This window comes from Geotrypetes seraphini, chromosome 10, assembly GCF_902459505.1.
Source record: "Geotrypetes seraphini chromosome 10, aGeoSer1.1, whole genome shotgun sequence".
NCBI classification, from domain to species: domain Eukaryota; kingdom Metazoa; phylum Chordata; class Amphibia; order Gymnophiona; family Dermophiidae; genus Geotrypetes; species Geotrypetes seraphini.
In genome coordinates, this window is record NC_047093.1 from 80,267,627 (window position 1) to 80,290,132 (window position 22,506).

General features: G+C 43.2%; 1 protein-coding gene across 4 annotated transcripts in view; it reads right to left on the bottom strand.

Moving 5' to 3' along the window:
- LOC117367411 (keratin, type I cytoskeletal 18-like) overlaps positions 1–22,506 on the bottom strand; it is a 102,689-nt gene that overhangs the window by 12,454 nt on the left and 67,729 nt on the right. For all 4 annotated transcript variants that reach the window (XM_033959912.1, XM_033959914.1, XM_033959913.1 and 1 more), the window contains 2 exons: positions 19,631–19,787; positions 18,172–18,336 (listed from right to left, as the gene is read on the bottom strand). In XM_033959912.1, the coding sequence (XP_033815803.1) occupies positions 18,172–18,336; positions 19,631–19,787 (322 nt within the window). The remainder of the gene's footprint in view (positions 1–18,171; positions 18,337–19,630; positions 19,788–22,506) is intronic.

The window sequence follows — 22,506 nt, forward strand, 5'->3', positions numbered from 1 at the left end:
GGCTCAACGATGTCTCCAATCCCGGAGGAATCTCCACGGCCTCACTGACGCCGCTACTCCTCTGCGGGCCTCCCTCCGACGCCGAAAAAATACCCTGCATCCGCCTGATGAGTTCCCCGATGTCTCCAGCCGCGGGGGTGGCCGTGGGCCGCGAGGCACCAGCGGTGCTACGGCCCCTCCGTTTAGGCATCGGGTAAGTAAAAGAGCCACTTGCAAATAATTGAAAAATTGTTTAAGAAAAATCTTCAGAGCGGCGTCTCAGCGCGTCCAGCCAGACGCCATCTTGGATCTCTCAGTATTTTTTAAAAATTTCACTCTAAAATTTTTAATGCATTGCATGTTTAGCACATCTACTAAAATATTGCTTCTAGAGCATATATGTGCAATCAGCATGCATGCTAACCTATTAAAAAGGCAATTCTATTAGCTGCCACCTAAAATTAGTATGTATGGTACAGAAGTCTACATTACATGTCATTGGTACCAATATTTGAAAGTTGCACATGTAAGGGCTAAGCACTTTTCTGTAAACAGTGTACATAAGCCACTTACTGTCAATAGCATAGAAAGGAGGGGGGAGGGTGTGGACCGCCCTGGGCACCATCTTGGTGAGGGTGCCGGCACCTGTACTCTTCTCTGCCCCTCCCTCAGACCTCTTTGGCTCTTTGCTGGTGTGAGCAGCCTCTCCAACCTGTTGCTCAAGCAGGCTTTGGCTCTCCCTCTGACCCACTTCCTGGTCGTAGGTCCAGGAGTTACGTCGGAGGGAGAGCCAAGGCCAGCATGGGCAGCAGATTGAAGATGCTGCTCGTTCTGGCATAGGGTTAAAGAGGTATGGAGGAAGGGGTGCGTGCATGGTGCCCCCTGGCTCTGGTGCCTCTTATCCTCACTGCGCTATTGCTTACCATTCAACTTCTAGGGGCTGTACATGTAGGCAGATTATGGGCATCAGAGGTATGTTACCAAACAACCTGTGCAACTTATAGCATATGATCAGTTGTGTGTGTTGCATGATGCAATATGTGCGCCAGCTTAAACCAGCCACTGACATGACATAAGTTAGTGTACCACACTTTCAGTTTGTTGCAGTGGCATTGCAATAGTATTCTATAATTCTATTCAGAAGCACTTATAGAATCGGCACTAAGTGTACCCCATTGTGGCACCTACATCTTGGTGCCAATTTATAGAATTGGCCTGAAAGTCTACATTCTACTTCAAGATGAGCACGATGCACACTGAGCATGTGCAGCCCTCTATTCTTTGTGGCTCAGCCTCACTGGTGTTGTCTGCTAGGTCATGCCAAGTCATCACTAATCTGGAACCTTTTTGAACTTGCTTCTAGAGAATGACACGGTGACAAAATTCATCACCGTTCCTGCGGATAACCGCGGGAAATAATCCCATGTCATTTTTTAGTGTCTATTTCAGCCTCAGTCCTTCTACACCAGCATTCTTCAAAGCAAAGCTTGCGGGTCAGTGGTTGTGGCCATTCATACTCTGATTCTTCCCTCTCTCCTTAAAGAATGACTTGAAGATTGTTTACCGCGGTTATCCGCGGGGACGGGAACGGTGATGAATTTTGTCACCGTGTCATTCTCTACTTGCTTCCTTCTACCCATTGCAGTGGGAGTAGAAAGTGGCCCCTAACTTGGTACTGTTTTAAAAGAAAATGACCAATGCTCAATTCCTAGGCTGCAAGCTTCTATTCAGGGTTGGCTGCACAGGTCCCCATGCTCCTAAGGCACTTGCGCTTAACTGAGTCAACTTCGCAATTGGTGACTGATCAAAAGTTAAAGACTGAGGCCCACAAAAATGAAGTTTGATATTGATTTGTTCTTTCATTCCTGCTGCTCATAAGCAGCAAGCTCTGAATGGCTTATAGGGCTGCCATATAAAAGTGTGATGGTTTCAATGACAGGCCTTAAATGGGATGAGTTTTTCCAGTACCATCCTGGCCATTCCAAGGCATATTGAGGTTAAGTGGCTTGCTCAAGTCCACAAGGAGCCACTGTGGGAGGTAACCTGGACTTTTGGCTCTCAGCTCACTGCTCTAAATATTAGGCTATTCCTCTGCTCTAAATTAGTCTCCCAGTGCAGGAAACAATGCTGAACTCCTACTCTGATTCCCCAACCTCTATCCTTTCCCTTTTCAGAAACCTAAATGTAGTTGCTCAGATATGGTTAATTTTAGCTTAAAAAACTCTATGCTTAAACGCTTTGAAAATGACCCTCTTAGACAGTAGTATGCTGGAGCCAGCTTGCACCAGCTCATGAGAGCCGTTTGCTAATTTTTGAAGAATTTGGGGAGCCGGTTGTTAATAAAGCTATGGGGGCCTTAGCAGCCTGAGCCCCCACAATTCCCTTTTACCTTTTCTGGTGGGGATGCTGAGCCCCGCCAGCTAAATAAATTGAATGCCACTTCCTGCTGCTTGTTCCAGCTCTGAGCAGTATGCCAGGACTACTTGCACATGCGCTGAACATGCTCAGCCAGAAACAAGCAACAGGGAGCAGCGGCAGGCCATATATTTGACTGGCAGGACTCAGCATCCCTGCCAGCCATGGATGTTGTTGCAGCCATATGAGCTGAAAGAGCAACTGGTGTCTGTGTTTCAGAACTGCTGGATCTGGCTACCCAAGTTCCTGTCACAGGGCCACCATCAGGGCAGTACTACCGGTCCTGCATTCAGGGGCCCGGAGCTGACAGGGGGCCCGGGCTCCCCCAGGGTCCTAGGCAGTGTTCTAAGGCAGGGGCGCCAGTAGTTCGCCAAGGCAAAGTGAGTCGATCATCCAGGACTCACTTTGCCTTGGCGATCTATCGGGCCAATCAGCCTTCCTCTTCCCGACGTCAATTCTGCATTCGGAGAGGAAGTTCGGGCCAGCCAATCGCTGCCTGGCTGGGCGGAACTTCCTCTCCTACAGCAGAATTAACGTCGGGGAGAGGAAGACTGATCGGCCCGAAGCAGGGAGAGCATGCGTCGGCGTCGGCTTTGGGGCCTGTTATCCATTTGTAGGTCCTGTTTCCCGATGGCAGCGGCAGTGGCTTGGGGAACGGCAGGGAGAAAGAAAGAAAGGGGGCAGGCAGGGAGACAGAAGGAAAGAAGAGAAACAGAAAAAAAGAAAGGGGGCATGAAGAGAGGAAGAAAAAGTTTGGGGAGGGAATGAGGTGTGGAGGAGAGGAAGCATACAGGCTGAAAGAAGGGAAGAAAGATTGGATGCACAGTCAGAAGAAGAAAGTGCAACCAGAGACTCATGAAATCACTAAAGGTAGGAAAAATGATTTTATTTTAAATTTAGCAAAGTGGAGGCAGTATTACCACAGTTTTCAAAGGAATTTGCCCAAATAACTTAATAGTTAACTGGGTAAATTCCCAGAGATGAAAACTTCCCTTCACTTACTATGCACAGTTCTGAATTTATATCTGCTGTCTATATTTTACAATATGGTCCCCTTTTACTAAACCGCAATAGTGGTTTTTAGCGCAGGGAGCCTATGAGCGTCAAGAGCAGCGCTGGGCATTCAGCGCAGCTCCCTGCGCTAAAAACTGCTATTGTGGTTTAATAAAAAGGATGGAGGGTATATTTGTCTATTTTTGTATGGTTGTTACTGAGGTGACAATGCATAGAGTCATCTGCCTTGACCTCTTTGAAAAAAATCCGGAATAGGAATGATAATTAACATTTTCTCAGCGTATAGTGTGCTTTGTGTTTTTTAATTTTATTGTTGGTAGATCATTTTGACTTGGTCATTTTAAAGTAGCTCACAAGCTCAAAAAGTTTGGGCACCTCTGAGCTAGAGCATTGAAACTGTGTATTTCTATTTTATCCCCCCTTTTACAAAACTGTGGAGCGTTTTTTAGCGCCAGCTGTGGTGGTAGCAGCTCTGATGCTCAAAATTCTATGAGTGTCAGAGCTGTTACCACCGTGGCTAAAATCCACACTACAGTTTTGTAAAAGGGTGAGGGGTTAGTTTGTGATGACATATTCCATACTAGGCGAAGGTGTTTTCTGTGTTCTGTTTGTTCAAAAGACATGGTTTTCTGTTAGGATTGACGGTGTAGGATTGATCTGTGCTGGTCTGGCTTGTTTAGTTTTACAATGGGTGTATTGATGTACTGCTCACTGCAATATGTAAGATGCTGCCTTTTCCTAGGTACTCATGTGTGACGTGTGGTTTGTTACTAAAAATCATGTTTTTCTTACAGATGGGGGAGGGGGGGTGGTGCCAAAAATGATGGGCCCCGGGTGTTACATATGCTACATACGCCACTGTATGTAAAGATACCAGAAAGCTGGCGTAGCAAAAACTTTAAGTAAATTGTTATTCTTCTAAGTTTTGAGTATTTAACCCTCCCACAATCTCACGGGCGCTCGTTTCAAGTTTCAAGTTTATTGAGATTTTGATTTAAACGCAATATCAAATATTTTCAATGCGTATAACAAAAATAAATTTGGGGAAATAAATAAAACCATTTGAACAATAAACATACAAACATATCCATAGATGATTAAAATTACATAAGGAGTACAAGGATAAACTACATTTGTTTAAAAATGCGTTCTCCGTGCCTGCTCATAAATTTGTTGACTGGAAGGATCCAGCAATGTGGCCAGATGTCATCCAGGACAAAGACAGAGAAAGAATTGTGCAATTTGGATTAATGATGGAAGATGATTTAAAGCAAATGGCACAGTCTATGAGTAAAGATCTTGACGGACGTTCTTTTTATGAATATCTCCTCTATGCCAAATCACCCAATGGACGTGAGAAGATTTTACGGGACTGGCTTAGGTGGAGCATTAGCAGAAAAGTATGTGTGAATTCGGCCCATGGAAGAAGGGGGGAAGTCGGAAGGGGTGCGTGGGGGGCCCAATAGGATTGCTCAGTAAGGGGCCCAGAAATTTCTGATGGCGGCCCTGTCCTGTCAATCCAGCACCAACCCACAGTGCTTTGAGGTTAATTGAATTACAAATTTTATCCCTTGCTGTTTTGAAGGTGAACTGTACTGCTGTGTATAAATTATCAGGTATGCAAATTATTTCATTTCTCTGTCTAACAGAGATGGGCTGAGAGGAGGCATGCATGCCCTAGATTTTCTGGTTGATAACATGGATAATTTACTGTGCTCTTTTAGAAGGAGTTAACAGCAAACTATGGTAACAAAAACAAATCCTTGCTTGCACTTCTCTGTTAGCAGATTGAGAATCACCCATAACTAACTTTGTTGACCTTTAGGTATAACGTGTCAGCAAAGGTATGCCTAGTGTTCCTGCACCTGGGGGGTGGGGGGTGGTATTGGGCACAGGGGGGAGGGGAAGAGAGAGGAATGCATGACCTTCCAGCCAACCCTGGCTCCCTTCAAATTGCAGGGCTGGCTATGCCTGTGTGCACTTGTATGCTTGGAGAGAGAGAGAGAGAGAGAGAGAGAGAGAGAGAGAGAGAGAGAGAGAGAGAGAGAGAGGGAGAGAGAGCCTGTTGCTAAAAGTTTACCAGTACACCATTGCTCTTAGGGGGAAATTATACAAAAAGGGCACCACCTTTCAGGCACCCAGATGCTGTGCGGTGAGAAGCGAGAGAGATTAGATTCTATAATGGAATCTGGGTTCTGTGAGGGAGTAAGGGGTCCTCTCTCACCATGGCTGCAAGTGTACCATTGGGGAGCAAGGGGCCTCTGCAGCTCAGCGCTGAAGCACATTGGCAGAGTGATGCAATCCTGCTGAGGCAGAAGGGGTGAAGCTCAGCCAAGAAGAAGGATAAATGCTCTATACAGGTGTCAAAATCGGTCCTCGAGGGCTGCAATCCAGTCGGGTTTTCAGGATTTCCTCAAAGAATATGCATGCGATCTATTAGCATACAATGAAAGGAGTGCATGCAAATAGATCTTATGCATATTCATTGGGGAAATCCTGAAATCCCAACTGGATTGCGGCCCTCGAGGACCGACTTTGACACCCTTGCACGGTAGGATTAACAGATTTTACTACAAAAGAAAAAGAAAAAAAAGGGGGAGGGGATGTGTGGCCCCGCTCCATTCCCCACCCCATTTTGCCCACAGCCCCTCTCTGTTCCACCCACAGCCCGACCCCATTCTGCCCCCAACCCCAGCCCCACACAAACCTTGTCTCTTTGGGGCCACGTCTAGAGGGCATCTGCATATGTGCAGGTGCGATGTGATGACATCACATCCACTCATGCGCAGATGCCCTCCAGATGCGGCCCCGAGCTCAACGGTTTTCAAAACCTGGACAAACTGCCAGGTTTTCTTTTCTTTTTTTAAAAAAAAATTCTTTATTCATTTTCAAAATTACATTAAGTGTTAAATATATTCATTCACATTAACAATAAATACATCACTTACAAACAATCATTGGTACATTACATAAATTCTTATCCCTTTCCCATCCCTCCCATCCATATATTCCATTATCATATAAAAAACATGTGATAATAAAATTCCCCCCACCCTACACCTTAAATTGATAAATATAAGGGAAACAATTTCAATTCATCTTTACAATGTTTTGTTAATGGTTTCCACACATCCTGAAACTTCTTAAAGTATCCCCGTTGCAATGCAATAAACCTTTCCATTTTATAAATATGGCATAACGAGTTCCACCAGAAGTTGTAATTTAATCTCCTCCAGTCCTTCCAATTATATGTAATTTGCTGAATGGCAACACCAGTCATTATAAGTAATAATTTATTGTTATTCGCAGAAATCTGACTTTTTGTTCTCATTTCCATACCAAATATCGTAGTATCATAGGAAAATGCCACTGGGTTATCTAATAAATTATTAATTTGGTCCCAAATTGATTTCCAAAAATTCATAATACATGGGCAATGAAACAGTAAATGATCTAAAGTTCCTGCTTCTAAAATGACAATGCCAACATCTATTAGACAAAGAACTATCTAATTTTTGCAACCTAACAGGGGTCCACAACGCTCTGTGCAACAGAAAAAAACCAAGTTTGTCTCATAGATGCTGACACCGTAACCTGCCGGGTTTTCAAAACCCATCAGGAAGCCTGGACAGTCCTCTAAACAGAGGATATATCCGGGTAAATCCAGACATCTGGCAACCCTACCTAGCAGGGAGTTAATCAGAGAGGTCTCAGGGGGAGAGGCCCCGAGGCAAGATGTCTTTCGGAGAGAGCCTGGAAGGAGGAAGTGGCTCTCGAGTTTGAGTTTCCCTTGCTTGTGTGTATGGAAGTCATGAGAAGTCAGCTAAGTTTAGGGTTAGCAGATATCGCGTTGGGAGGGGGCATCCGTGCATGCGTTGATGCAATGCAGTGACTTCACACGCACGTACACATGCCTTCCTGCCCGACGAACAGGCGGGGGGGGGGAGGGCAGGACTGGGGGTGGAGCTAAGGGCGGAACTGGTCGAGCCTGGGGGACGGATTTTACAAACGTAAAATCTGGTAACCCTCGCTAAGGTAGGACAAGCTGTACTTTGGATATAAAAATCCTGTTTAAAAGGTCTGGAGGAAGTCAGACTTGTTATGAAACCTGCAAGAAGCTATATATATTGAGAGTCTGGAAGGCTGAAGGAAGCCAGGCCTGTGTTGGAGAATCCTGCAAGTAGATATGTATTGAAGGTTTGAAGACTGGAAAGTTTGCCCCTCAACTCAAGAGACACTGTTCTTTGTTTCTGTGCCAGAGAAGTGATAAGCCTCACTATTTGGTTAATAAAGGTTTTTGGTGCACCTTGTATCATTTGTCTGACTGTGATTTATGAAGGCCTTGCTCCCACACCGCTCACGCATACTGTCATAGGTTCCCAGATTCAATTATAGAATACTAGCATAACCCGGCCTTGGCACTTCTTAAGTTTATGCACCCTCAGTTACACAGCCATAAAACTGGCATAACTGTGATCATGTAAATGTGGTGAGCAACGAAAATGGTAAAGGGTTTGAACCAAAAAGAAGTACGAGAAGAGACTGGAAGACCTAAATATGTGTACTCTGGAGGAGAGGAGGGACAGGGGAGATATGATACAGACATTTAAATACTTGAAAGGTATTAATATCTTTTCCAGAGAAGAGAAAATGGTAAAACTGGAGGACATAATTTGAGGTTGCAGGGAGGAAGACTCAGGAGTAATGTTAGGAAACCCTTTTTCATGGAGAGAGTGGTAGATGCCTGAAATGCCCTCCCGCGGGAAGTGGTGGAGAGGAAAACAGTGACGGAATTCAAAAAAGAGTGGGATAAACATAAAGGATCTCTAATTAGAAAACAAAGTATGTAAATTAAACAAATCAGTACTATGAGGACCACAATTTTTTCTGTTAATGCTCCTTTTCTTTGGAACAGCATACCCAACTACTTGCGGAAAAATACAACACTGATCAAATTTAAGGTAATGCTAAAGACATTCCTTTTCCGCGATGCCTTTGTAACCTAAACTGTCCTTTTCAGGACGACTTAGTTTTAAGTAATATTTCCATTTTTATTTCCCCAACCTTTTGTTTCTTCTTTTCTTTCTATCAATTGTAGCTCTAATCCCTTCTACCCTTCGTTTCCTATTCGTCTGTGTCCTTAAATTGTTTTTCCCCTTGGTTTGTTTTAGACTAAATTATATTTTAATTGGTATATTGTTAAGGTATTTTTGTACACTGCCTAGAAGGTTTGAGTGGGTGGTATGGTAAATTTGAAATAAACTTGAAACGAACTAAGGCCGATACTGGACAGACTTGCACTGTCTGTGTCCCATATGTGGTGAATTGGGTGTAGAATGGGCTGGGGAGGGCATCAATGGGAACTCCACTAACTTGGAACATGAGGATGTTACTGGCCACACTTATGGTAGATATCCTGCAAATAGGATGGTTGGAAAGGCTGGAGTGAGTTTGGACGGCAACTTCAGCATTTGGAACCTAGGACAATACCAGGTGGACTTTACAGTCTATTTTCCAGAAATATCAAAGAAGAGACAAGTTTATTTAATCATTAATTTTTAATGGGTATAACTAATGGGCAGACTGGATGGACTGTTCAGGTCTTCATCTGCTGTCATTTACTATGCTACTATGTGAGTATCGTCACAAAAGAAATCTACTGTAGAGGTGTTTAATTTTCAAAAGGGCGACAATGATAAAATGAGGAAAATGGTTAAAATGAAGTTAAAAGGATCAGATGCAAAGGTTAGGACTATAAACCAGGCATGGATGTTATTTAAAAATACAGTCGTGGAAGCTCAGACCAGATGTATTCCACGTATTAGCAAAGGTGGAAAGAAGAGGAAATGAAAGCCAGCATGGTGGTTAAAAGGTGACGTGAAAGAGGCTATTAGAGCCAAAAAAACATCCTTTAAAGAATGGAAAAAAAGATCCAAATGAAGAAAATAAGAAGAAACACAAGCACTGGCAAGTTAGATGCAAAGCACTGATAAAGACAGCTAAGAAAGAATATGAAGAGAAACTTGCAAAAGAGGCAAAAATTCATAGCAATTTGTTTAGGTACATCAGAAGTAGAAAACCTGTGAGGGAATCTGTGGAACCGTTGGATGATCAAGGAGCGAAAGGGGTGCTCGGAAGATAAGGCCATAGCGGAAAGACTGAATTCATTCTTTGCTTTGGTCTTTATGGAAGATGTAAGAGATCTACCTTAACCGGAAATGGTTTTCAAGGGTGATGATGTGGAGGAACTGAAAGAAATCTCGGTGAATCTGGAAGATGTACTGAGCCAAATCAACAAGTTAAAAAGTGATAAATCGCCGGTATCGGATGGTATACATCCCAGGGTAACCTGGCACTAAAAATCGTCTGTAGTACCTGAAGACTGGAGGGTGGCCAATGTTACACCAATTTTTTAAAAAGGCTCCTTGGGAGATCCGGGAAATTACAGATTGGTAAGCCTCACTTCAGTTCCGGGCAAAATGGTAGAAATGATTATAAAAAATAAAATTGTGGAACACGTAGACAAGCATGATTTAATGAGACAGATTCAGCATGGGTTCAGCCGAGGGAGATCTTGCCTCACAAAGTTGCTTGACTTCTTTGAAGGTGTGAATAAACATGTGGATAAAGGTGAGCCAGTTGATATAGTATATCTAGATTTTCAGAAAGCTTTTGATAAAGTTCCTCACAAGAGGCTCCTGATAAAATTAAAGTGTCATGGGATAGGTGGCAAAGTTCAGTTGTGGATTAGGAATTGGTTATCAGATAGAAAACAGAGGGTAGGGTTAAATGGTCATTCTTCTCAATGGAGGAGAGTAAACAGTGGAGTGCTGCAGGAATCTGTACTGGGACCGGTGCTATTTAACTTATTTATAAATAATCTGGAAATTGGAAAGGAGTGAGATGATTAAATTTGCAGATGACACTAAACTGTTCAAAGTTGTTAAAACGCCTGCAGATTGTAAAAAATTGCAGGCGTACCCTAGGAAATTGGAAGACTGGGTGTCCAAATGGCAGATGAAATTTAATGTGGACAAATGCAAAGTGATGCACATTGGGAAGAATAACCTGAATCACAGTTACCGGATGCTAGGGTCCACCTTGGGGATTAGCGCCCAAGAAAAGGATCTGGGTGTCATCGTAGACAATACGATGAAATCTTCCGCCCAATGTGCGGTGGTGGACAAAAAAGCAAATAGGATGCTAGGAATGATTAAAAAAGGGATGGTTAACAAGACTATGAATGTTATAATGCCCCTGTATCGCTCCATAGTGCAACCTCATCTGGAGTATTGCGTTCAATTCTGGTCTCCTTATCTCAAGAGAGATATAGTGGTGCTAGAAAAGGTTCAAAGAAGAGCGATCTAGTTGGTAAAGGAGATGGAACTCCTCATGTATGAGGAAAGACTAAAACGGTTAGGGCTCTTCAGCTTGGAAAAGAGATGGCTGAGGGGAAATATGATTGAAGTCTAGAAAATCCTGAGTGGATCAATTTTTTACTCTGTCAAAAATTACAAAGACTAGGGGACACTTGATGAAGTTACAGGGAAATACTTTTAAAACCCATTGGAGGAAATTTTTTTCACTCAGAGAATAGTTAAGCTCTGGAACGCATTGCCAGAGGATGTGGTAAGAGCGGATAACATAGCTGGTTTTAAGAAAGGTTTGTACAAGTTCCTGGAGGAAAAGTCCATAGTCTGTTATTGAGAAAGACATGGGGGAAGCCACTGCTTGCCCTGTATCGGTAGCATGGAATATTGCTACATCTTGGGTTTTGGCCAGGTACTAGTGGCCTGGATTGGCCACTGTGAGAATGGGCTACTGGGCTTGATGACCATTGGTCTGACCGAGTAAGGCTATTCTTATGTTGTTGTGAGAGAGAGCATAACTTAACTGTATTCTATAAGTTATCGTATATACTTGAATATAAACTGACCCAAATATAAACTGAGATAACCTCTTTTCCCCCATAGAAGGAGGGAAAAAGGTTGACCTGAATATAAACCGGGTTGGGGGTGGTGATGGTGGTGGTTAATATTCAAATGCAGTGCCTTACCTTGCTCTGACAAGCTCTGCACCCTGATCCCCTTCTCTCACTGCTCTGCCAGACTCTGCATCCAGCCCCCTCACTCCCTCCCTCCCCATCTATGTACCCAGATCCCCCTCCCTCTCTGCCAGGTTCTGTACCCTGTCCCTCCTTCCTCCCAAAGCCTTGCAGGCCTCTACCAGGCATGCCGTAAGTACTGGTGGTCCAGCGGTGGGCTGAGACAGCAGGGACCTATCCCCTCTCCTGTCCCAGCTGATTCTAACCTGGCTAACTTTTACCTCTCTCCTGCCTCTCCCGCATACCTTTAGAATCGTTGGTGGTCCAGCGGTGAACTGCGGCATGAGAGACCTTCCTTTAATCCTGCTGCGGTTCACTGCTGGGCCACCAGGGATTCTAAAAGGTACGCGGGGGCGGTGGGAGGGAGGTAAAGTTTCTTAGAATTGGCTGGGACAGGAGACAGGAGGGATTCCTGCTGTCCCGGCCCACCACTAGACCACCAGGGATTTAAAAGGTACACCCAGGAGGGGAAGGGAGGTAAAAGTTATTAGAGTCGGCTGGGATAGGAGACGGAAGGGATCCCTCCTTTCCTGACCCACTGCTGGATCACCAGGTCTCATGGCAGGCCCAGCAAAACCCTGCAACAGGTTTGGGAGGGGGCGGGTCATGTTGAACTGAATATAAAACGAGACCTCCATTTTTGGGCCATTTATTTGGCCCAAAAATCTCAGTTTATATTCAAGTATATACGGTATGCATGTAAATGGGAGCTTTGCCCGTGCTCCACCTATGTGAATGCCTTCTTGCAATTATGCATTGTGACCTAAATTTTCTACATGGTGCCGGAAACATCAGCATGGAATAAAAACTGGCTTAGTGCCATTCTATAAACCATGCCTAAATAAATCCCAATATAATAATAATAATAATAGTAGGCCTCCTTTTATGAAGCCGTGTTAGGCTTTTAAATCACCGGCTTTGGAAGTATAAGCTCCAACGCTCCTAGGAATTCTATGAGTATCAGAGCTTTTACCACCGCAGCCAGCAATAAAAAATCCTAACGCGGCTTCATAAAAGGGGAGGGGGTCAGGTGTGGTTTAAAGACTGCACATAGTTGCTGGCCGCATGATTATAATTTAGATGTGACCATTTGTGCCAACTAAAACCTGGTGTAAATTCCTTTGCCTAAATTCTGCGCAGATCGGGCGTATGAGATATTGCGTGTAATTTTTAGGAATGTCCATGACTACACCCTCTTCTGAGATTCACACATTAGAATTTACAAACACTATGTTACGCACTATATGTTATAGAACATGCTTAGAAAGTTGTTTGTGTAAATTTTAATTAATGACAATTAGCACCAAGAATTGTTTATTAGTGGCCAATTAATGTTGATTGGATTGTTAAAAAATTAAGTTGTGTGCATAACTTTAGTTGCCACATCTGACTCACGGTATAGCGGTATATAAGAAATAAAATAAAATAAAATATATAGAATCCAGAGTATGCCACTTATGCACCCTACTAGCATTTACATGTGTAAGTTGTTCTATAGACTTGCCCTTCATATGTTTATTATTCTATTCCACATTAACACTACTCCATAAGGGTGCTAGTATAATCAGAATGACTCTTATGTAGTGGCAACAGATTCATGTGTACACAAAAAGAAGATGAAATCTTCATGATACATGAGTTCAATTCCCTTTTTCCATGGTTATAGGAGCTCTAATTCTTAAATTACTGCATCTCAATGGACACCTATTTGGGCTTGGAGGATGAGATGTACAGTGTCTGCATCTATGAGACAAACTTGGTTTTTTCTGTTACATAGAGCATTTTGGACCCCAGTTCATTTACAGAAGTTAGATAGCTCTAAATCTAATAGATGCTGGCACTGTCATCTTGAAGCTAGAACATTAGATCATATGTTATTCTATTGTCCATTAATACATGCTTATTGGAAATCAATATGGGGGTCAAATAAATAATTTGTTAGATAATCTGGTGGCATTATCCTATGATACCGTATTGTTTGGCATGTCAATGAGGGCAAAAAACCAAATATCCTCTAATAACAATAAGCTTCTACTCATTATGACAGGGATTGCCATACAACAGATTACGAATAATTGGAAAAATTGGGATAGGCTGAATTATAGCTTTTGGTGGAACTCTTTATATCACATATTCAAAATGGAAAGGATAATTGCAATGCAGCAGGGGAAATTTTAAGAAATATCAGGTTGTTTGGGAGCCATTAACAAGATACTGTAAAGATTGAAATTACTGCATAGAAGAAATATTAATTTTTTCCCTTTTGTTCATACACATCCAGGGTGGGGGGAATATTTCATGATTTCTTTTCCTTATGAATAGTTGTTGGGTATAAGGGAGGGGGAATATTTGATAAGAGTTCAAATTTGATGATATATTAAGTGATGTTAAAATATAAAAGGATTGTATTTCATGTTACACTTATTGTGGGTTTTACAAATGAATAAAGATTTATTTAAAAAAAAACCCAAACAAACCAGATGCTTTGTATTGCCTTTTCTCATCTCACAGTAAGACTGTTTCTTATAGATAAGGAGATGCCAACTGTGTCCAAAACCAACATTTATAAAGAGAGCGTGAGAAAAAATAAGGTTGATTACTTAATAATGGTGTTAATTGATGCCAACTGGCACTAATTTTTAGTTATGCACTCAACTGCCCTTAGGCATTATTTTATTATCTTATTGCCTGATATTCAGTGCTATTTAGCTGGCCAGGAACAGCTCCTGGCCAGTTAAATAGTGCTAACCTGGCTAACCACTAATATTCAGTTGGAGGCAGTCAGCTATTTCCAGTTGAATAGCCTGGTCAGTGGCAAGCCTGGTCACCGGCTATGTCGCATGACATAGATGGTTAGTTCAAGTTTTAAGTTTATTTAGAATTTGATTGATCACCTAATCATGTATTCAAGGCGATGCACAATTCTAAAAATAATTTATGACAGTATACAGGGAAACAAAAATTTATATAGCAAATACATGACTTTCAGGACAGACAGGACCAGTAAGGGATAAGGGATGGAAATACAATAATCAAAAGCAGATGAAACATTCAAGGTATTAGTGTCAATATTCCATAGCTGACTAGTTAAGTTTAATGGCCAAACCAAATCAAACACTGAGACAAGTGTATTGAAACCAGGTAACCTGATATCACAGATGAGTTAGATAGTTAACTTCAAACACCCCCGAACCAAATGATGCATACTGGGGTATGAACATCATCACTAGTTCACTTTAAAACCTATGGTGGGCTGTTTTAATAAAATGCTCAAAGCTGGGTTTTTTTTTTCCAGACTGTAATATAACAGAAATACTTATGTCACACCCATCTTCAAGAAGGGATCAAGGGGTGACCCGGGAAACTACAGGCCAGTGAGTTTGACCTCGGTCCCGGGTAAGATGATGGAAGCACTGATTAAGGACACCATCTGCGATCACATAGAAATCAATGGGCAGCTGAAGGCAAGCCAGCACGGCTTCTGCAAGGGAAGGTCATGCCTCACGAACTTGCTATATTTCTTTGAGGGAATAAACAGCCAGATGGATAAAGGGGAATCCATAGACATCATTTACCTGGACTTCCAAAAAGCCTTCGACAAGGTACCCCACGAACGGCTGCTAAAGAAACTTTGAAACCATGGGGTACAAGGGGATATCCACCGATGGATCAAACACTGGCTGGCAGGCAGGAAACAATGAGATGGAGTAAAGGGCCATTACTCAGAATAGCGATGGGTCACGAGTGGAGTCCCACAGGGGTCGGTTCTGGGACCACTCCTGTTCAATATATTTATAAATGACTTGGAGACAGGGACGAACTGTGAGGTTATTAAATTTGCAGACGACACCAAACTCTACAGCAAGGTTAGAACCAAGGAAGACTGTGAAGACCTGCAAAGGGACTTAACGAGATTGGAAGACTGGGCAAGGAAATGGCAAATGAGTTTTAACACTGAGAAATGCAAAGTCATGCATCTAGGGAAAAAGAACCTGATGTTCAACTATAAAATGGGGGGATCATTGCTGGGGGTGAGCAACCTTGAAAGAGACCTGGGGGTGATGGTGGACACAACACTGAAAGCATTAGCATAGTGTGCGACAGCCTCAAGGAAAGCGAACAGAATGTTGGGTATCATCAAAAAGGGTATCACGACCCGGATGAAGGAAGTCATTTTGCCGCTGTATCGGGCAATGGTGCGCCCACATCTGGAGTACTGTGTCCAGTACTGGTCGCCGTACCTCAAAAAGGACATGGCGGTACTCGAGGGAGTCCAGAGAAGAGCAACAAAACTGATAAAGGGTATGGAAAACTTCTCATACGCTGACAGATTGGAAATGCTGGGGCTGTTCTCACTGGAAAAACGGAGACTTAGAGGAGACATGATAGAAACCTTCAAAATCATGAAGGGCATAGAGAAGGTGGACAGGGACAGATTCTTCAGGCTGTGGGGAGCCACAAGTACAAGGGGGCATTCGGAGAAATTGAAAAAGGACAGGTTTAAAACAAATGCTAGTAAGTTCTTTTTCACTCAGAGGGTGGTGGACACATGGAACGCGCTCCCGGAGGCTGTGATAGGCCAGAGCACGCTACAGGGGTTCAAGGAGGGTCTGGATAGGTTCCTGAAAGAAAAGTGGATTGAGGGGTACAGATAAAAGTGGAGGTAGGTTACAGAAATAGTCAGAAACCACTTCACAGGTCGTGGACTTGATGGGCCGCCGCGGGAGCGGACCGCTGGGCACGATGGACCTCTGGTCTGACCCAGTGGAGGCAACTTCTTATGTTCTTAGCTTTCACCCAATGGAAGCTTTGAAAAATATAGCAGTCTGTTGCTAGGTCTGAGTGAATGAGGCTGTCCAAATAGTTACAACAGACTGTTAAAATCTTCAACCCCTGACGAAGTATGAATTAGCAAAATGGCTGAGCTCCCATGGGGTGAAAGCTAAGTATTTCTGTTATATTACATAGAAAATATGTCAAGCTGTGTTAACCCAATGACTGCCCTGTATTAGACTGAAAATGTAATTCTATGGAAATGGCCAGATATTTCTTATTGTAATCCACCTAGAACTGAAGGTTAAGGCAGAATAGAAGTCATAAATGTAATGTAATAATTAGCTTAAATTAAAATTAATTGTTTGGTAGGCACCTAGTCCAAAGTGCCTATCAGAAAGCAGGCGTTGTTAGGGCTGGATTGTGGGTGGTGTTTTGCATGTAAGTGTCCAAAGTGGACTTAGGCGCTGGTATTTAGACCAAGAAAACCCTGGCGTAATTAGGGAGCACCTAAGATTCAGGTGACTACTGGCACCTAAGTCCACTTTAGATACCGCTAGGGGCGATTCTATAAATGGCACCTAACTTAAAATTGACAAGCGCTAAGCGCAGTGTTTCTAAGTGCCTATAATTTAGGGTGCCGTCTATAGAATTGGGCTCTTAGCGCCCACATTTCTTGAATTTACCCCTCTATGTGTAAATATTCAGTGTACTAGCATTTATATATATATGTGTGCACTTATGCATGTAAATGATAGCATGATGCCTATTTGGTATTCTGCAACTATCTACTTAAATTATACAGGGTGTGTTTACAAAGGGGCGGAGCATAGGCGGGGCTTTGACATACTTAAATTATGTGCTTCCCTGCTATACTTAGGTCACACACTTACACCAGCCTTAATCCCCCTCCCACCGACATTTAAAGCTATTTAACTAGCCAGAAACAGCTGCTGACCTGTTAAATAGTATTTTGGTGCCTAACCATGAATATTCAGCACAAGGTAACCAATTAATGTATCTCTGCTGAATATTTGCAGTCAGTGCCAAAAAGTCTATATCATATGATAACTGGCAATATAAGGTGCTGACTGGCCAAATTTGCTGGGCAAATCAGGCTGTGTAAAGAGTAGGCCTGTCTTTGCCTGCTTTTAACTTAACTGACCAGTGCTGAATATTTGTTTAGCCAGGGCCAGAACCAACCGCAGTATTTATCCGGGCCGCCTCCTGCCAGCTGAATATTGGCCCTTAAGTGCATTGATAGTCACTGATAGAATTCTATAATGGAACCTAGGTGCCTATGTTTTGGTTTAAGATAAGCTATAACTGCAAACACCCTAACACCTAATTGATCCCCATGGGCCCAATATTTAAAATAATTTATCTGGGTTGTTCCAACTGCTGCCTAGATAAAAGTCTTGCTCATTGGGACTATGAATGTATTTTCAGCATAATTGGCATAATCCTTCTGAAAATTTGCACAGATTGCCCTGGTACTATTTGGATATTGCCAGAGTGATTTGAGGTGGAGTTGGCATTGTCTAGCAATATTACAGGTCTCCAGATAACTAACTGGATAACTTAGGACAGCAAAATATTTAATCCTATGCTGTTCTATTAGTTATCCAGAGACTGATGCTGAATATTGCCAGCAACTGAATATGATGGTTGTTGGCGTATACTTGATGGATATTATTTGGTGGTTGCTGATATTAAGATATTGGCTGACGCTGGCTATAACTTCAAATGCCATGTATGGCATTTAAATGAAATGCCAGTTGTGTTTGAATATTGACGTACCACCCAAAGATTGGGGCAGCATCCCAAGCAGAACTGGGCAGAAACAGTAAAGTGAAAACCAATGTCTGGAAAGCTCTGTATCTGACCTTGAACTTGAACCAAGTTTCTGCATCCTCCTTATTCTTCTGGACAATAGCTTCATACTTTGTGCGGATTTCAGCTAAGATAAGAGCCAAATCTGGACCATGAACAGCATCAATCTCAACATCCACTTGGGGACTGACCAAAGAAGCTTTTAGTGCAGCCAACTCCTGGAAACAAATAATTATGGATGGAACACTGTTAATTTTCTAGTACACACCTCTGCTCCAGTCCAGTCCTGAGGGATTCTCTGAGGAACTGTGCATGCACTGACAGTGACTATCCAGTGATAAGATACAAAAAACTCAACATGGTACACTTCTCCCTCCATATCCACGGGGGTTAGGGGCAGAGCTGCCCGCAAATATTAAAATACCACGAATAATATTTGGGTCGGTTCTGCCCCTATCCCCCCGCTTCCATCCCGGCTATTTTAAGCCCTATAAGTCCCCCCTTAAGCCTAACCTGGGGTTTTCGGGGCAGGAGCGATCTTCCCACGCTCCTGCCCTGTGCAGATCACTCATAAGAAATGGCTGCCTTGCTCCCGTCGTAGTCTCGAGAGACTACGGGAGCTCATGGCAGCCATTTCCTATGAGCGATCTGCACAGGGCAGAAGCGTGGGAAGATCGCTCCTGCCCCAAAAACCCACTAGACCACCAGGTAAGGCTTAAGGGGGGGTTTACAGGGCTTAAAATAGCCCGAAAAATGAAAATGGGTGTTTTGTTTTAAAATCGTGAATAACCAAATCCGCGGATGCTGAAACCGCGGATTCAGAGGGGGAAGTGTACAATATTTCAGCCAAAAATTGCCTGCTTCAGAAGTCGTCATCTCTGACCAATGCTTGATTGAATTCATAATCACGCTTTGTGGCTGTCATCATGTGACCGGGCAGAGCGGTATTACTATATACTGCATTTTGAATTTATGAGGTACATTGACATGAACTGCTGTGAAATCTTAAGGAGGCATATTTAGTGAATTATGAATCAAGACTGGCAAAATTTTGTCATGAAGCCATCAATGAAATGCTATTACAGCCACAAAATTTCACAGAAAACAACCACTAAGGCAGGACAGATACTGCAATAGATTATAAACCAGCTTTTCCATAGTTTTTGGTTGTGATGGTCCACAGCCAATTTTATGGAACTAGAGACTCTACTGTACACTACAAGCTATGAAGAAAGTTCTATCAGCTTCTGAGCAATATGATTGGTTGGAGCAAAAGGAGTTATTTCTGCAAAAATGCCCTGCGAAACAGACTCAGCATTTGATAATGTTCACACCAGTGATGTATTTTCATTCTTTAATGACCTTTAAAGTGCCCAGGCCCCCAAATAAATTACTTTATAATAGCAATAATGCTGTCCAGACAGTTAACAGTGATTAACTGCCACAAATACCCTTTCAATCGGGAATAGCATTATCACTTAAGTGAAAATGTCAAGGCATTTTTGATGTTACCTCTTGGTGAGTCTTCTTTAGGGACAGCAGCTCATCCTCTAAACTCTCCAGCTGGACTCCTAGAAGATCACACCTGGCCTCATGTTCTTTCTTGTCTTTCTGTAGCATCTGGAGATCTTTTTTGTAGGTCTCACACTCGGCAAATGCAAATTCCCATCTAGATTTAAATGCATACTGCTACTTATTTGCAAATGTGTTCTCATAAATTAAACATTTTTTGCTATGCAATTTTGTTAAAAAGAACCTCTCTTACATTTCCCATCACTGAGGAATTACAATATAACTCCCTTACTGTGTGTCCTTGAAATATAATTTTTTAATTTTCCAATCAGCAATATCATTGATCCATTTTTACTTATGAAAGTGGCAAACACATTGCTCATCTCTCTGCTCCTCAGTTTCCTCTATCCCCACACATTTAGGGTATAATTTTATAACAGGGTTAATAGGACAGCAAGGCAACTATTTTAAGACTATTTTATAATGACATATAAATGCTCATGTGGCTTTATAGAATGCTGACAGAGATGGTAACTAAACCTATGAGATACTCCAGGAGCAAGACAAAAGAAAAGAGTAGGGGTGAGTTGGCAGGTTCTAACAGTGGGGCAACGATTGCTGGGAATCAAATTGTAGGTAAAATTTAGATTTTATTTGATCCAGTGATACAACAGATACAACAGAATCAACATGTTACAGTATTTCAGCCAAAAATTGCCTGCTTCAGGAGTCGTCATCTTTGACCAATGCTTGATTGCATTCACACTTTGTGGCTGTCATCATGTGACCGGGCTGAGCAGTATTACCTGTCACATATCCACACTCTACAGATACTCTCTGGTCTTCCAGTCTGCAGCTTTTCTATTAAGACAAATATAACAGGGTTAAACATACTTTTCCAATACTCCTAAACCTATGTCTAAGGCCTTCCCGACACCTCTTGGTCTTCCCGAGGTCCTCCCTGGACTCCTCATTCTCCTGGATCCTCTCTGGACTCCATCTCTCCAGGTCTCTTGAGTCCTTCCTCCGACCCTGTATTGGCCCTCTTCATCTTCAGCAGCCTCCGATGCCACTACTGGTCACTCTGCCAGTTGCTATCGTCCCAGCTAGTCTCTCAGAAAGATGCTCCTTAGATCTTGGCCAATGCTCCCAGAGTCTCTCAGGCTGCTTCACCTAGGTCAGGGGCGGGCAACGAGGGTTTCAATTCAGTCAGGTGTTCAAGATTTCCCCAATGAATATGCATGAGATATTTTTGCATGCACTGCCTCCATTGTATGCAAATAGATCTCGTGCATATTCATTGGGGAAATCCTGAAAAACCGACTGGATTGCGACCCTCGTTGCCCATGCCTGACCTAGATCCTCTCTGACGGCTCTCGGTACCATCACCACCACTTGCCACCAGCCCCGGTGGTCCTACCACCAATCAGCCGCCTGACCCCCTCAGCTGGGAACTCTGCCAGCTCTTCTAGCTGCCTCTTGTGGGGCCATCACCAATCCTTCACTCCCTGGCATCATGGGTAACCATCTTCTGGATCTTTCTTCACTGGTCCCTCCGCCAGTTGTCAAGCCTGAACCACTTCCTCAACTCCAGGGTCTACTGGGTCCTCTGGATACTTCTTAGCTCTTTTCTGCTGGTGTATAGATACCCATGGACCCTCCCACCACTGGCCTTCACTCCAGGGCCAGATCTCTCCACTGGTGTATAGGTCCCCATGGATCCTCCCACCACCGGGTTCCCAGCAGCACTTGCAGCTCTATGCAGATTAGCTCTTCTCTCAGGCTCAATGAGCTTCACTGCTCGGGCTCCCTCTGACCAGTGACAAGTACTCCACTCTGTCACAGTGGCTCAAAAAGATTAATACTGCTTCACCACAATTGAAGTAACACCTTAGTGTCATCCAGCTATAGCTACATTTTGATTCCTAGCAATTATTGCCTCATGGTTGGAGCCCATCAACTCACCCCTACTCCCCTTCTCTTTTCTTTTCTTTTGCTCCTTTATAAAGAAATCCTGCAAAAATTGTGCCTAGATTGATGGTATGGACATTATGCCCTGGATTCTGCATATGGTGCCCAAAATTAGGGGCAGATTTCCACATGTAACTTAATTGGCTCTTAATTGGTACTAAGGATCAATCAATTGACCAACATGCATCAGGGCTAGTGAAACATGCTGAGCATGGTAAGCACAGCAGGGGGGGGGGGTGCTGTTTGGGGTGCACCAAAAGATGCTGTGATTATCTGTTGCACCAACCTTGTTATACACCAGAATTCTCTGCAGCTGCCTTTTCTCACCTGCCCTGCCCTCTACCCCTTTCAGCCCCCTTCTCTCATTAGTATTGCATTTAAAAAATTAAATTACAGAGTGAAGAGAATGTCTCTTTGCTACTGCTCTACTTACCTTCCATCAGGTCTGGCCACCAGCAGGATGATGATAGTGATTAACTACTTCCAGAAAAGGGAGGGGGGGGGGAGAAAGAGGGAAAAGGCTATTGGGGATGGAGCTAGGGGCTGAAAATGAGGAGCCAGGTGGGAGATGGGGTCTGGGGCTGGAGCTTTGGGCTGAAAACAAGGGTAGGTGGGAGAACAGACCAGGGCTGGGCTGGAGCTGAAGGCTGAAAAGGGGAGTGGGTAGGAGAAAAGGGCTTGGACATGGAAATGGCCTTCATTTAAGGGCTAGGAGAAAGTGGAAGGATAGCAAAAGGGGCTGATCCTGTTAGATGGTAGGGTGACAAAAAAAAAAAGAAATTTTCTTATGCTGGGGCCAGATGCAAGAAGATGATGAGGTTGGTACAGAAGGAATTGGGGGGCTTGACTATAAGACTGGGATCTAATACTAGGTATGAGTAAAGAGGTCTGGGGTCTGACTAGGG